Below are 15,719 nucleotides of genomic sequence, written 5' to 3' on the forward strand. Positions count from 1 at the left end.
CTTAATCCCTGTGGTCCTCACCCTCTGTGGTCTCTGATCTTGGGCGGAGGTGGCTGGGCTCTGCTTCTGCTCCCCTAGGAAGGCAGCATCCCCCCTCCCGCCCTGCCCCATCCCCTTCCCCACTTGCGGGAGTAACCAGGCTGCTTGATGTGAAAACTAAGCTGCTTCTTGAATGCCTTTGGGCTGCCTCAGGGGCCCAGAGCAGTCAGTGGGGGAAAGTTTGCTTTGGGAGTGCTGTGGCCACTACCAAAGATGGGCTGCCCTGGCCAGCAGACACAGTGGCCAGGAAGCTGCAGTGTGACAGGGAAGACCTCCATGAGGGATGGAGCAGCTGTCTCTGAGCTGGTCACAACCCGTGCTGTGGTTTAAGCTCCTGTCTTTTCCATCTGCTTGTCTCCACCTTTGCTGGTGACTCTGGCTGTCCCTGCAGCAGCCAACACTGGCACCTTCTTGACCTTTGTGCAAGGCTTGTAGCCAGGCAGGGGACACTGGTGAGGGTTCCCACTGTGGTGCAGGAGTTGCTGCTGCTGTGGGATCTTTCCTGGGAGCTTTACTACAGGGATGGTTGGAGGAAACCCCTGGGCATGGTGACAGCTTGGTGCTGCAAGCAGGATTCTTGCAGTGAGTGCCCAGGGCTATTTCTTAGCGTGTGAAGTGGCCAGGGTGAGCACCCACAAACAAGAGCAAGGTCATTGTCACCCAGGTTACTCCTTCATGGGACTCTGCCACTTCCAGGACCTGTGGGCAGGGCTGGCAGGTCCAAGTTCAGCATGAAATTCAGGGCACTGCCAGAGGAGCAGCGGCACGTGTCTGCATCCTGGTTGTCCTGAGGGAACTGACTGATGGCTGTGCGGGGGAAGAAGCAGCATAAGACAAAGCCAAAACGTCAGGAGCAGTGTTTCTTTGTGAAGCCAGTGCTGCATCTCACCCCTCCTGCTTTGTTCCCTTGCAGGTCACACCGACATGCAGCTGGTGTGGCCAGGCAAAGCTCAGGGAGTGGAGAGCAAAGTCCCAACAGCCGAGGCCGGCACCGTCAGCAGGCCAAGAGCACGCAGCACGCCAGCCTGGCCAATGGCATGGCCAACGGCACAGGTGAGACACTGCGCGTGGGAGGTGAGGGGGGACAGAGCTCAGGGCTGTCTCTCCTGGGGAACAATGGATTTCTCCTAATGGATTTTGTACTGCTTGGGAATCTCCTCCCTGCAAATGGATCAATTTGTTTTGATTGCCCTTTTGATAAGCTGGGCAGCTCTGCAGACCACCCCGTCAGGATCTGTTGTGCCTCTCGTGAGTGACTTCTCTGGTTTGTGTCTGGAGTATCCCTGCTAAAAGTTACTGCATCTGGCTCCAGGATTTCAGCAGGATACCAGGACAGCAATGTTGCTGATTCCACAGTGAGGAGAAAATTATCACAGCTGCTTGCACTCTTTTCAGTGTTCAGTTGACTTCTGCCCATCAGTCTTTGGTGAAAATGTTTTGAGCCCTTTGCCCACTGAGGTGGGAAAAGCAGCTGTCTGCAGAGCACCAGAGAAAGCACAAACCCACCTCTCAAAGTGGGCTGAGTCTTAATGCCAGAGACTATTTTTGGGAAGGTTTCTTGTGTCTTCTCTTGGGTTTGTTCACCAAGCCATAAAGACCTTGTGGAGCAGGGATTGGGACCTGCTGAGCACCCAACTTCAGAGCCACTTGTGGTTTATCTGTTTTCCTTCTCTGGGTCTCCTGCAGCTGGCTGAGCAGTGCAACATCTCCTGCTCTCTTTTACAGGCAGTGCTGTCTGTCCTGCTGTTGTCAGAGACCTGGGAGGAGAAGCAGAGGGCTTTGTTTTGGATGGAAGGAAATATTTTGTTCAGCCCCAAAGGAAGATGATTATTCCTTTTTGTTTGGTTGGGGTTTTGCTTCATTGGAAAAACCTGGAGCAAGGAGGGAGATGGGGGAGCAGAAGGCTGACACGGAATACTGCCTTTCACCTGTCACTCCTGGTCTGTGCCCTCCTCCCCAGGGCTGTAGCTTGTCTCTGCTGTTAGCTGGGGAGCTGTGTTGGGATCAAATGCTGTGTGGTGAGCCCTGGGTGCAGAATCCCCCCTGTGCTGGGGACACTCCTTCAGGCTGTGGTCAGAAGTTTTGTTCCCGCATGTAGCTCGGCTCCTTGGCTTTGGTTTCTTTAGAACATGTTTTATTGGCCCGGCCCCAGTTTCCCCAGTGGCTTTCTGACAGTGCTGTCCTCATCACCAATGACCACTCACCAACCTCTGTCTCTTCCCACAAGGCCTGTTGGTGATGATTTTACACTTGAGGATCAGGAAATGAGTGTTTCAGGTGGCTGGGATTAGTGCTGGACACCCTGCCTTGCGCTCTGTGGAGTGCCTCTAGAAACCATCCTTGTCCTCCTCAGTTTGGTACATTTCAGTGACCTTTCCACTGGTTTTGAGCAGACTGTTGCAAGAACACCCCCATGACATTTGTCGCTCACAGCCTGTGTTGCCCACAGCCACATTGCTCAGCCCTGTGTTTCCCCTGGAGCTCTTTCTTATCAGGTGAACTTTGGATCAGCTTTTCCCTTGCTTTGTCCTGGACTGAGATCAGATTGATCACAGCACAGCTACCTAGGTCATTTTGCAGCTTCCCTTTGAAGACTGGCACAACATGGTTGAACTTTCTAAAAATCACCTTTTCCAGGGCTAGAAGTGAGTAGAAAAGCTTACAGGAATCTGGTGGAAGTTGTGGTGAATCTGCTGCCCTGGAAATCTTCATCATCCCTAGATGCTGCCTGGGGGGCTCCTTTTATTGCTGATGCTGAGTACCAGGATTCCTTCATGCTGAAGAATGCTGCCCTGCTACCCTCCAGCCATAAAGCAGAAGTGTCCCAAGCAGTCTGCCTCTTCTGCAGCATGTCTGTAGTTCTTCAGTCTTTTGTCTTGGAGGACTTATACTATTGTGAAGTTTTCTCTACAGTGCTTCTAAATCTCTGGACTTGCAGACAAGGTTTTCTGTGTTTCTCAGCTCTAACTTGTGGAGCTCATCTGCATCCCTTACTTCTTTGTTACTTGTGGCTGGTTTGTTTTTAATCCTTTTGCTTTGCCACTGAAGCCAGGATGCCTTGTAGTGAGTGTTACTCTCTGCTAGGCTGCCAAGTCTCAAGTTTTTTGTGAATCTGATAAATATTCATCAAACAATTTGCCTTTTCCCCCCACCCTGTGTTTTCCTTCTCCTCAGTTTTCTTTGTAACTTTCCTTTCTTCTGTCTCCTCTCCCATTCCCTTTTCCAAGTGCTCGGTGAAATCCAGCAATGCTTAGTTCTTACCAGTGCAGCTGGCTTGCTGAGCCTGGGCTCCCTCTTGGCCTCTTGGAGGGGAACAGTGCTGCACCAGCAGTTTCCCAGCTCCTGCACATTACCTGAATTTGTTACCTGAGTTCCCATCAGCCTCACAGTGTGTTTGTGAGAGGCAGAAGAGATGCTGAGCACAAATGCAAGGACTCTTTGCTTTAGTCCCAGGATGAAGGAAGTGGTTCCCCAGAGAGGTAACTGAGCGATGGAAATACTGCCTTTGCTGGGAGCACCCTGAGTCCTGTACTTGGCTGGTGGTGGTGGCTGCCACCTACTACGTGCTCTGCTTCCAGGGCTGCATGGATGCCATAGATCACCCAGGCTGCTGTTACCATTTCTTGGTGCTGACAGCTCTGCTCTTTGCCTTTCCAGTGAATGGGGATGCAGCAGGTGCTGCAGACACTGAAGAGGAGAGGCCGGCAGTGGGAGCGAGCGTTCCGAGCCCGCCAACGTCGAGCACAGCTGACAGCTCCATTGCTCCTGCCCTTCCTGCCCTGCCCAGCTCCAGAGAGACAGAAGAGGCAGCCCCCAGCTCCAGCGCCCCACGGGCCCGGGCAGCAGCGCTGGCCCTGGATGCTCTGCCCCCCGGGTAAGCTCTGCCTTCTGCTTGAGGCTTTTGTTCCCTGGAGAGAGCCAGCACAGCAGAGTTCCCCTGGTCCTCGGGGAACAGCTCCTGTTTACTTCTTGGCATGGCTGTAGAAGGATGAGTGGAGGGACATGAGCGAACTGGGGCACTGTTGGTGCTGGAAATAGGAGGATGTGTGAGGGAGGGGGCTGTGCTGCAACCAGGAGTCGGTGAAAATGTTGATGGAATCCCAGCATGGTAGGGATTGGAAGGAATCTCTGGAGATCATCTAGTCCAACCTGCCTGCTAAAGCAGGGTCACCTAGAGCACGTTGCCTAGGGTCACAATGTCCAGGTGGGCCTGGAATGTCCCCAGAGAAGATGACCCCACAACCTCTATGGGCAGCCTGCTCCAGAGCTCCAGCACCCTCAGGTGATGGTGGTCAGCACAGCAGAGGGTTTGAGGGTGCCTGGCAGTGACCTTTGTGCCCCTGCTCAGCTGGCACAGCCTGTCCCCCCTCAGCTGAGCCATCTGGCTGGGGCTTGGCTGTTGTGGATTCCTTCTGTGAGCTCTCCCTGCTCTGGATCTCTGGGGTAGCAAACAATGAATCACATCTCTGTGGCAAGCATCCAAGTCTAGGGCATTAGCAGAGTCCTCTGCTCTCCTGGGGCTGCTGAGGGGACCAGTCTGAACAAAGTGCATGAGAGAGGGAGTAAGGATTTCCAGGGAACTCCTGCTGAGCAGGAGGGCATGAGCACGCACCCGAGAGGCACTATGGAGGCACTGACCACTGCCAGGGAAGCTGGGCGGGACGCTCACATAGCTATGCCTGTTCTCCCTGGTGTAGATGCTCCACATCCTCCCCTTCCTCTGTGGGATGTACAAAGGGGCCAGGAGGAGAGCTGGGGCTGGCTGAGCAGTGCTGGTGGGAAGACTGGCTCTTGGTGGGGGTTATGGGCAGGCTCTGGGCTCAGCCCTCCTCTGCTGCAGCTGGGTCCTTCTCCTCTTTTATTTCAGCCCCCTTTAGCTCTGGGCTTGAACAGCCAAGCAGCACGAGAGGGGGTGGAGGTGGCTGTGGCTGTTTGGTGTGCAGGGAGCTGTTTGTTTTCTTTCGGCTGAGGCAATGCCTGGAAGGTCAGGGCCTCACCGTGTGTCAGTCACAGGTAATTAGGACTAACGGCTCAGTGTGCCTTTGTGCCCTGTCTGAGGGCTTCTGTTCTCCAGCCTGGGCGCTTCCTGTTTCCAGGCAGCTGGAAAAGTCCAGTGCTCTGAAAAAGGTCTTTATTCCAGCCAGAGCTTATGCCCTTTTCTGCTTCTACCAGGTAGACTGAAGGTCTCCTTTTCCCCACCTCTGCACAGCTCAAGGTGGAAACAGGCTGTTGTTTCTTTCCTAAGGTGGAGAGGGGCCCATGGGGATCACACAATTAGGGTTTCTGGAGGCTAAAGGAGATTTCAAGTGCTGCTTTTTAAGACGTGCCAGACTTGTATGGAATTCCACTTGGTCCAGCCAGGTGAAAGGGCAGCCCATGCCTATCTCCCTGTGGTGCCCACACATCAGAAAATCATTTCATGTCAGAGCAGGGAGGAGGATGAAGCTGTTGTGCTTTGGGAAATGGCTGGAGAAGAGCATTGAAGGGGCAGTGAGCCATGCTGCAGGCTGAGCTTATGGAATTTCCATCTCTGTCCCTCCTTATCTTGGCCATGGGATCTGTAAGGAGTTAAAAGGGCAGCAACCCTCCTGCATGTGGTTGACTGAGCGACAGGCTTACGCTTGGTGGTCAGATGGAGACCACATACCAAGGTCTTCCCAGGTGAAGGGGAGTGGAGGGTTGAGTCCATTGAGGTCTCAACAGTGTGAGCCCTGCCACGAGAGCTGCTGGGCCACGTTCTGAGCTAACAGGCATTGAACAAAACCCTGGTCCTTGGATGGTATGAATGAGCTCCTGGGGATCTCTTGAGACCAGCAGATTTTTGGCTGGCTTACCACACCAGGGTGTTGCTCTGCCTTGTGGTTTGGGGCCCAGCCTGGGAGATGGGGATGCGGCTGGCTGGGCTTGGTGGAGGCAGCAGTATCTCAGGCAGAAGGGATGTAGACAAACCCAGGCTGCTTCAGCTCTGGCAGCAGCGTGCTCCAGGGAGCAGTGCAAGATAGCTCCTTGCTTGCCTGGTTGCATGGGGATGGCTCTGCAGGGTGCTGAGGAGCCCAGGAGTGACTGCTCCTGCTTTGTTGCTTGCAGGAGGCATGTCCCCTGCAATGCTGAAGAGCCAGAAAGCCATTGTGTCCCTTCTTTCTGCCTGAGCCCTGCCTCATTCTTCAAGTGTCTCCTTTCACCTGTGGGAGCATGGAGAGCTCATATTGGGCTTCTCTTCAGCCTCTGCAGGGGTGGCAGCTCTTCTGAGCTGTGTGATGGTGGGTGCAGTGAGCCCCAGCTTCCCTGTTCACAGCATGCTGCCTGCAGATGGAATTCAGAGCAGCTGGGTTCAAGTGGGGATTCAGAGCTATTTATTCTGCTCAGATTGCTGCCTCTGAACATCTGCACCAGATGTGGTGGGCACAAAGGCATCTCTCGCACAACTGGGAGTCTGTTCTAGTGGCTGGAGGGTGCTGGAAGGTGTTCTGAATAATTCCAGCCCTGACAGTGCCCAGAGCCTCCTTCACATCCTCCTGGCTCAGCTCCCTGTGAAGCCAGGGAGCGTGTATGGCACTGGAGCAGCTGGTTGCAGCAACAGATCTCAGCACTCAGGGCCTTTGCCCTGGGGTCCCAGCTCTCACATGGGGGATTTCCAAGGGGACTGATGACAAAAAGGGGGAGGGCACAAGAGCTGCTGGTTCCTGCATCTGGTTCCTATCAGTGATGATCCTGCACGGGAGACAGAGGCTCACTAGCAGTGGGTACACACAGGGCTGTCTCTCCTGTACAAAGAGGTGCTTCATGCAGCCTGGCAGAGCCTCGGGGCTGTGGTTTCTTATGTAAGGAGGGCATTTTGTTTGGACTGCAGGGCTGCCTCAGCCCAGCCACTTCACACCATCCTCAGCTCTGTGTGCACTGCAATTGCAAGCCCTGAGAGCAACTAGCTGGGGCTGACACATCGTGTGCTTCATGGTGCACGTGGGTTGGAGCTCACACCACCTACTGCCTGCTACACCACTGATCTGTACCATCGTCTGCACCACTGATCTTCCTTGCTGGTAGTGATGTTGTAGCTGGCATGATAAAGAACACCAGCTGGATTTGGGGTCCCCAAAGGAAGAACCCACTGTCATGCATCTCCCTGAGCCATGTCCCTTGTGGTGACACGATGGGGTGAAAGGAAGCCTGTGGAGAGTTGGGCAGGGTGGTCTGAGCAAAGATGGGTTGTCCCTAGAGCTCCTGTCCCTAGAGCTCCTTTCTCTGAGCTCATTGCTGTGTGTCACCAGCAGTAGTAGCTCTTCACAGCTTACTCTTTAGGGGTGGAGATTCACTGTTCACAGGGTGAGGCAGCCCTCAGCAAATTTACTTTTCATATCACCAGGGAACTGCTGAGCTGAGGAGCGTGTGAGTTTGTCACCTGTTTGTACAGGGCCTGAGATGGGGACAGAGGTCATCAATCAGTAGCTGCCACCAGCTGCGGCTCACCACAATCCTGTGTGGCTCTGTGCAGTCACAGGGGCACCCAGAGGAGTATCTCAGATATTCAGAAACCCTTTGCCCTCAAATAGTCCTCATCATGGGCTTTCTGGTTTCTCCATACAGCCTCAGAAATGGTACCTTGAGAGCCTCTTGTCATGAAAGGACTTCCAAGACTTCAGAGCCACACTGATCAGAGAATCTGTTATTAGTGAGTCTGGAGGACCTGTCCCCTCCAGGAACCGCTGCTGGCACCACTGATTCTGTGTGCACAAGGCTGAGGTCTCGCTCATGTGTGCAGTGCCACATGTCAGTGTAGGCAGAACAGGTAGGACATCTGCCTGGGGTTGTCCTTGCTGTAACCAACCAAGAGGTGCTGTGGCCTCTAGAGCCATCCAAAGAGGCTGTTACATACAACTAACCTCAGATGATGCTTAAAAGGTTTCCATGGGATGCAGACTTCAGCAAAGCCTCATGGGCAGAGTTGTGCCCTGAAGTTGTGTTTATGAGTAGCATTTCTCCACCTGAGCCTAGTGTCTGGCTTATATCTGTTTGCTGAAGGTGATCTGAAGCTCCTGCAGTGCCAATCCAGGAAGGGGTTTCCCAACACTCCGCCATAGCAGGCAGCTCTCCAGCCAGCAGCACTTCCACAGTCCTGCCATCTTCCACCTTCTGCTATCCATCCATGGGGTGGACATGCTTATGTCTTCAAGAAATCCCAGCTATGCTGATTTTCTCTCTAGAGAGTTCAATCTTTTTTTAGCTGTCGTGGTGCCTTTAAGCTCACAAAGCTCTGAGCTCAGCACTGGTGAACAGGAAGCTTCAGGCGTTTCCGCTCTGACTGACAACACCCAGCGCTGCCCAGGGGTAACCCAGGAAAAGGCTGAGTGTGGGGTGGAGAGACTTCCTGATGCCAGGACAGCACCAGGCAGTGCTGGCTCTGCTCTCACCAGGTCATGCCTTTGGTTGGTGCTATGCTTGGCAGCCCCTTGCTGTCAATGGTCTATGGGCACAATAGGTCCTGCCTCAGACTCATTTCATCAGAGATAACCATTAGTGTCCATAGAGCTGTTCTAGGGATGAGAAGGATCCAGTGCTGCTGGCTGGTGGCAACATGTGCCAATGCCACCTGGTCTCTTCAGATGCATTATGTCTCCAGCCCTTGTGAGAAGCCCATAGGAGTGAAGGCAACAGCTCTAATTTGGATCAGACAATCTCTCACCCAAATCCTGAGCTTGACATTCATGTTCTCCTCCTGTTCTCAGGGAACTGGCTTGTCTCTGAGAGTACAAAATCACCTGCTGCCCAGGGCAGAGGGCTTTTAGGCTGTTGGACTGTTGAGGTCCCAACTAATGGCATACTGCCAGGACTGAAGCTCTCCCTGTTTCTGCCTTCCCACCTATGTCAAGAGCTACATCAAGGCTGTGATGGTCTGTGGCTGTGGTCATCATCTGGTGGCCTCATCATCCCCTGGGGAGGTTTGAGGGCAAGCAGGGACAGTGCGATCCCAGGTGATGGGGCATTAGCACTTACAGCATCTTCTTCACATGGCTGCTTGCTTCTGCAAGCCCAGATTTGTTCCTTTGCTGTCACACAGAAGCTGGTATATTAATTTCCAAGAGCTTTTTGTGATGATTAATTGAGGCTGAAGATTGAATCGTGAGGGAGACCTGTGGGAGTAGAAATGTGGCAGGAGAGCACTTTATCTGTCAGCAGCTGCTGGCTCACCACTCTCTGCAGCAGAGTAAGAGCTGACAGGGGAGCATGGTGCTCCACGTAGGCTTTCATGAATGAATGAAGGCAAAGAATGGTTTTCAGTGTGGCCACATACAGCCAGGCCTCCCGGTCACTCCCGCTCCCCTTGGGGGCCACCTCCAACCCGAGAGCCTCGTGGCCATGCCATGGTTTGAAGCAGTCTGTCAGCAGTGAGCAGGAGGGTTGCCAAGGAGAAAACAGCCCCAACCCAAGTTCAAAGGCTCCCCTTTAAAGATGTGTTAAGAGAAATCAAACAAAAATGAGATCAAAACCTCATAGGACATAAAACTGACCCTGAAATCTTACGCTGACCCTCCCACTTTCTGGAGGAAATTAGCAATTTCTGCTCCAAGTATTGCATGTTTTCAGAAGCAGATTGCTGCAGCTTCTCTGATAGCCTTGACCTAGCAAGCCATGCAACTACTGTGCAGAACTGCAGCCATCTTTGATTTTCAGGAAAGGTCAGGATACCGTAGCTAGGCAGTGGGAGGAGGCAGGATCCACCGGATGCAGCTCTCTGGATGATCTTAGTAATGAGGTGATTATTAATTATTCACAGCTTGCTGACCTGGGGGTGGGGGGAGGGTGCTGGGCTGCACAGCTGCAGTCCCAGTCTGTGGGCACACATGCACAAGGTGTTCCTAGGGAAGCTTTTGTGGCATGATTAAAAGTAGACAAAGGTGCCTGCAAAGTCTCTTGGTCCTACATGTAGCAATGCTCCAGCTCTCACTACCCTGAGGGGTTGAGGCTGCTGGATCCATGCTGCTTGTTCCAGAGGACAGGCACAGCTTCATCAGTCTCTGCTTTCCTCTGTGTCCTCTTCTGAGGGATGCTGCTCTCTCCAGCTGCCCCTGGAGTGGTATATGGTGGGGCAGACACCCAAGAAGCCCTGCAGCATGATGCAGTTGCTCTGGCTGGCATCACAGGGGGCAGCTTGCTTTCGTAGCTCCACCCCAGCCAAGGTTTGGTCTCTCCTTGCAAGTCCCAACTGCCTCATGAGATTTTGTCTTTTTTTTTCTTGCAGGTGGGAACAGCGTGAGCTGCCTAATGGTAGAGTCTACTATGTAGACCATAATACTAAGACCACCACATGGGAGAGACCTCTTCCTCCAGGGTAAGGGGCTCTGGGAGCAGCCAGCATCTCGGATAGTCAGCTAACTTGCAGTAGATATACAGTCTGTGCAAAACTGGGGAACGTGGCAGGAAGGTTTTTTCACTCCTAAAAAGAAGTAGGGTGAGATGGCAAAGTGTTTGCTGGCCTGAAAGCATACCCTGTATGCCCAGAAAGGTCTCATCAGTGTTTGTGAAAAGGAAAAGATGTCCAAATCTTGGTTAGAGGGTTATTTTTTAAAAAACTCCATGGAAATGACTGAAGACTTGGGCAGCAGCACAACAACTTGTGGGCAGAGAACAGGGGTGGGACAGAGTGCCAGCAAAGGGACCAGGAGAAGGAAGAGGAGGGTAGGCTTTATATCTCCTGGAAAAAATAGATGCTTCTAGGTGAGGGTTGAGCTTCTGGTTGAGTAGAACAGGCATGCTCAGTGTGCCACAAACCTGGAGATGGACTCTTGGGATTTCTCAGATGGGCTTCTTATGTTCTCAGTCATGTTGGGGTCTGCTTGTGCTCAGGAAGATGATGGTGCTGAGCTCTGTGAGACCCGGAGGAAGCACTCTGCAAAGCTCATGTCCAGGAAGGCTGTGCTTTTGTTTGCAGGAGTAAACAGTCTGCAGGTCATAAAGGCTGTACACAGCTCTGGGGGCCATGTGCTTTCCAGAAGCTTGTTGAATTCTCACCTCTTTGCGCTCCTAAAAGCAGAGAACTGGAGACAGCCAAGCTGTTGTTGCTCTCTAGACTGAGTTTGTTCAGGGCTGGGCTGACTGACGTCCTTTAACCGCCAGCATTAACGTGTGAAAGTGAAACACAGCCCTGCCCTGTTCTCCTCTGTGGGAGCTTCCAGGCTCATGTGGGCACACACTACCTGCAGCTTAAACTGCCTTCTTTTCAGCTGCTTTCTGATCCTACAGCAGCTTGAGATCTGTTTGGTGGTAAAAGAGGGAGGTGTCACCTGGAAAGGTAGGTGTGGGAGGACCCAGGTATCCTTCCCTCTCGTGCAGGTCTTCAGCCTCTGCCAGAGGTCAGCTGTCTCGGAGGAATTCTTGTAGCAGCCTAGTCTGAACTCTTTTAGCGTCTTGGCAGCCCATCCAGGCTTCATCTGCCTTGCAGGGTGCTGCTTTAAGTCTTACTGATCTTTATTTTCTTTTGGTGGATCTTTGCCCCAAAGAGCTCTTTCAGCTGTGAAACTGCTGGTTGTGCTGGAACTGGGAACAGAGGCCTCACGTTAAAGGGTATCTCAGTCTTGTGAGAGGAGTCAGAGAGCACATGTCTGAAGTCAGCCTGTAGTCTCAGAGTGAAATGAAGAATCATGGTGTCCATAGCAGGACTTCTGAGCCTGACAGCTCTGGAGGACTATGAGCTGCTTTTCTTGCTCATGCTTCCAAACACAGCCATAAATCCTTTGCTGAGCCATTGCATGGGGAGCATGGGGGAAGCGTGCAGCTGGAGAAGTAGCTTATAACCCTGTGTTCCTCTCAGTCATGCTTTCAGCACATCCTGGGACAGCAGCTGGATGTTCTCAGCTGCTGTGATGCATCCAGGGCAGCCCTCAGTTGAGGGCAGTGGGAGGTTGGTCTGTGTACCATCATGGTCTGTACTTTCTGCTGTGCCTCCTGACCTCTTCAAGGCTTCTTTCTGCTGCCTTCGCTCCAGCACTTGTCCTGAGTTGCTGCACCAGCAGCAGGAGGCAGCTGGTAGCAGGACCTGGTGAACTATCTGAGTGAGGACAGTCAGTGACATCTTCCTCTGGTGTCTCCAGGTGGGAGAAACGTGTGGATCCTCGGGGCAGGTATTATTATGTGGATCACAACACCCGGACCACCACGTGGCAGCGTCCCACAGCCGAGTATGTCAGGAACTATGAGCAGTGGCAGTCCCAGCGAAACCAGCTCCAAGGAGCCATGCAGCAGTTCAGCCAAAGATTCCTGTACCAGGTGAGAACCAGGGTGTTGGAGATGGTGGTGGTGATTGGATGCTCACCTGGGCTGGCTTGGTAGACCTGGAATGTGGGTTCTGTCAACTTGGTTAGCTCAGCAGAGCAGCGCTGGGGCTTGAGAGCCCACAAGCTCTTCTGCTGTGTGCAAAGAACCGTGTGGGTGTAACTTTCTTTTTATAACACAGCTTACATGACCCTGAAGGGTGGTGGGAGGTGTCCTCAGCAGCCCTGGTGTCCCTTTAGTGCCAGCGTGGCTAGACACATATTTCCTACTGTGGCTTCCATCAGCTAAGCTGATCTGTAAGGCTTGCAGAACTTGCTGTGTGCTTTTGGAGCTGAGCATGTGCTGGGGAAGCTGTGTGAGCCTGCTCTGTAGTGGAAGGGGAGGCTCTTGGGGCTGAGCTCATCTCTCCCTGATTCTCTCTTGGGCTGAGGACAGTGTGATTGGGTCCTGGGTGGCAGCAGGAGGCAGCAGCAGTAGCTGCAGGCTCAGGGTACAAATGGTGACATGGTGGGGGATGCAAGAACCAGGGACCATGGAATGCAGGGAACGAGTGTGCTGAACTTGGTGAGCTTCTTCCTGTTCCTGTTTTGGGCTCAGCAGCTGTGTTTCTTTGCTTGTGGAATGGTCTCTCAAGAGTTTCTGTGCAGAGACCATTTTTGTCCTGGCTTTGCCTTTGCTGCTGGAGCTGGGACTTGGCTTCTAGTGGAGCCGAGAACCCTCTGACAACCAGGATGGTGCTGGTGGCTGTTGTGCTGCAGGGTAAGCAGTGCCAGGCTGGAGCATTTCCACCTCCTGGAGCAGTGCTGTTCCTGTGTTCTCCATATCAGCTGGCCATGTCCCTTGCAGATGCCACGCTGTGGTGCAAAACGTGGCTGGAGGGAGGTCTGGTGGGGCAGGTGTGGAGTGAAGCCATGTGGGCAGACCAGAGTAACCAGCTTCCCATTGATGTTTACCTCCTCTTGGCGGGAGCCAGAAGGCTGACATGTCCCAGCAGCACTTCGAGCACTGGTATGAGCTCTGCTCCAGTGAGAAGCTTGGGTGCTCTCTGGGAAGAGGATGCAGAATCCATCCCCTAGTGCCACTCTGTAAGATGCAGCCACCGGTGTGGGAAGAGGCTCTACCCTTTTCCTCCCCATCTCTTCAGAGCCCTTCCAAGCTTTGTGGCAGGAGCTGGACCCTCATCAGCTCTGCTGCCCTTGGCACATTCACAGGACCACTGTGGGGGCAGGCACAGGAGGGGGCTTCACCAGAGGCTGAACAGTGTTCCAGGCCTGTCACTCGCTCCCATCCCTGCCAGCGCCGGCCTTGGAGCTGCTCCAGCGCAGTGCGACTTGCCCTGGCCAGGCTTCGGGGAGCGCAGAGGGAGGGACTCCTGCTCCAAATTTAGCCTGATGAAATGGTTGTATTTTTTGTTTTGAGCTCTCTGCTGCCAGCAGCAATGGATCCTGCTCTGCCTCCTTCCCTGCTTTCTGCTTTGCCTTGCCCTCCTGGCTCCATCACCCACCTGACCTCCTATCTAGGAAGAGGAAGGTGGGGAGGTGATGGGCAGTGCTGGGTGATGTAGAGCCCTCTCCATGAAGACCTTGGAGGGGCCAGGGTGCAGCCAGAGACTGCTCTGCCAGCAGTGTTTTGTGCTGCATCGCAGGTTCTGCCCACATTCAGCATCCCCTGCACCAAGGGGTCTTGGTGGCACAAGAGGCGAGGCTATTCCCAGGGGCTGTGGAGAGCCTCAGGGCTGCCTGTGCCTCTGCCCTGGGCTCTCATGTGTCTGCCCTGTTAGTTTAAATCAGTGATTTCTTTTTGTTTTTTTATCACAGCAATGTGATCCCTCTGGAGATAACTTGGCTGTGTCTCTAGGCAGGGAGGGAGCAGATCCCCAAGTCTGAGACACTCTGTGCCATGCTGCCCACTGCCAGGGCAGTGTCTCCTGCACCCAGTCCTGGCATCTGGGGCCAGGTACAAGAGACAAAGCTTGGAGTGGCACTGACTGTGCTGGCCCCAATGTGCCTCAGATGTCACCGGGGTGCTGGGTTGCCATGGGGCACCCCCTGTGTTGGTGCTTGGCTTGAGAGTGTGGTGCACTCTGTGCACCCTGGTACTGCAAACTGGCACTCATGGGACAGGGGCTGCCTCCTGTTCCCTGGCAGGAGGGACAGGATGGAGCTGGTTGTGGGTGGCATTTCCTGAGCCCAGGATGACTGGGATCCCCAGCCCAGCACGGAGAACTGGGATTCTGGCCGGGCTGGGACTGGATGCCGGCCCCTCTCCAGTGGCTGGGCTTAAGGAGGTGCAGTGGAAATGCTGTTTGGGGAACGATGTTGTTCTTAATTAACTGTTTAAAGCGCCCTCAGGCCTCTTTCTGCCTTCAACCCTGACTGTCGGGGCTGTGCCTCCATCCCCCGGGATCTGGAGTTGGGGCGGGGGCGGGGGGGGCGTTCTAGGCGGAGCACTCAGGCTCACATGACAGCACCCCAGCCTGCTCCCCTAGTCTTGGGGCGTCCCCCAATTCAGACTGGGCGATGGCCACTGGCCCTGCCCACCGCGGAGAAGAAGAAAGGTGCTTTGTGCCGTGGCCCCCAACCTGCTGGGGGGAGGGTAGCGGGGCTCGGAGCCGCCCGTCTGTGGGGATGAATGTGGCCTCAGTGCGAGCATCCCGCACCCCTCGCCCTGCCCGGGGAGGAGGGGGCCGCCATCCCGCCAGGAAGCGCTGGGCGTGGACACGGCTTGTGGGAATGATTTCATTGGAAAGGCCTGCGATATTTTTTCCCCTCTTGTGTGTGGTTCTTGGAGGAGGCTGGAAGTGTATCTGGTGGGGACGGCCGGCAGGAGCCGAGCAGCCGCGCACATCTGGACCCTGCTGCGCCAGCCCGCTACCCTCCGTGCGGCACAGCCCCTGCCCGCCACCCCCTTGGCTTGCCCCAGCTTCTGTTTAGTTTGTGCCTTTCCCCCCCCCCCCTTTCTTTTTTTTTCCCAACCCCTTGAGTGTACAAGTTTTTGGTTTTTTTCCAGTTTTCTGGGAACTGCAGGCCAAGGGGAGGCAAGTAGGAGCGGGGACTGCCCAGCTCACCTCTGCACTCCTCCCTGCCCAGACCTCCCTGCTTGGGTTTTTATTTTGTGCTTTTGCCCTCTCTGTTGTCTCTAGTCATCCGGAGCCCCATCCGACAATGATCCTCTTGGTCCCCTTCCTCCTGGCTGGGGTAAGTACTGATCCTGCCTCACCTGCCCACTCTGCGCCCCGATGGGGGCAGCCCCAATGGGGACACCCTGTCACCCAGCCCAGACCCCTGCCTGCCCTGTGGGGAGGACAGTGCTGTCAGCAGCTCCTTCTCTCCCGTTCCTGGCCATTAGTAGGAACAGTGGCTGAGCTGGTGCTCCCCATGCTCTGCTGCGTGTGGGGCTGCATCTGCCTGTGA

The 15,719-nt window shown here is 54.2% G+C and overlaps 1 protein-coding gene across 1 annotated transcript in view; it reads left to right on the forward strand.

Annotated features, from left to right (window-relative positions):
- Positions 1–15,719, forward strand: part of WWP2 (WW domain containing E3 ubiquitin protein ligase 2) — a 42,901-nt gene that overhangs the window by 17,750 nt on the left and 9,432 nt on the right. The window contains exons 7-11 of the mRNA XM_054169935.1: positions 953–1,092; positions 3,697–3,913; positions 10,277–10,366; positions 12,126–12,300; positions 15,449–15,503. Of these exons, the coding sequence (XP_054025910.1) occupies positions 953–1,092; positions 3,697–3,913; positions 10,277–10,366; positions 12,126–12,300; positions 15,449–15,503 (677 nt within the window). The remainder of the gene's footprint in view (positions 1–952; positions 1,093–3,696; positions 3,914–10,276; positions 10,367–12,125; positions 12,301–15,448; positions 15,504–15,719) is intronic.

This window comes from Dryobates pubescens, chromosome 19 (genome assembly GCF_014839835.1).
Source record: "Dryobates pubescens isolate bDryPub1 chromosome 19, bDryPub1.pri, whole genome shotgun sequence".
Lineage (NCBI taxonomy): Eukaryota > Metazoa > Chordata > Aves > Piciformes > Picidae > Dryobates > Dryobates pubescens.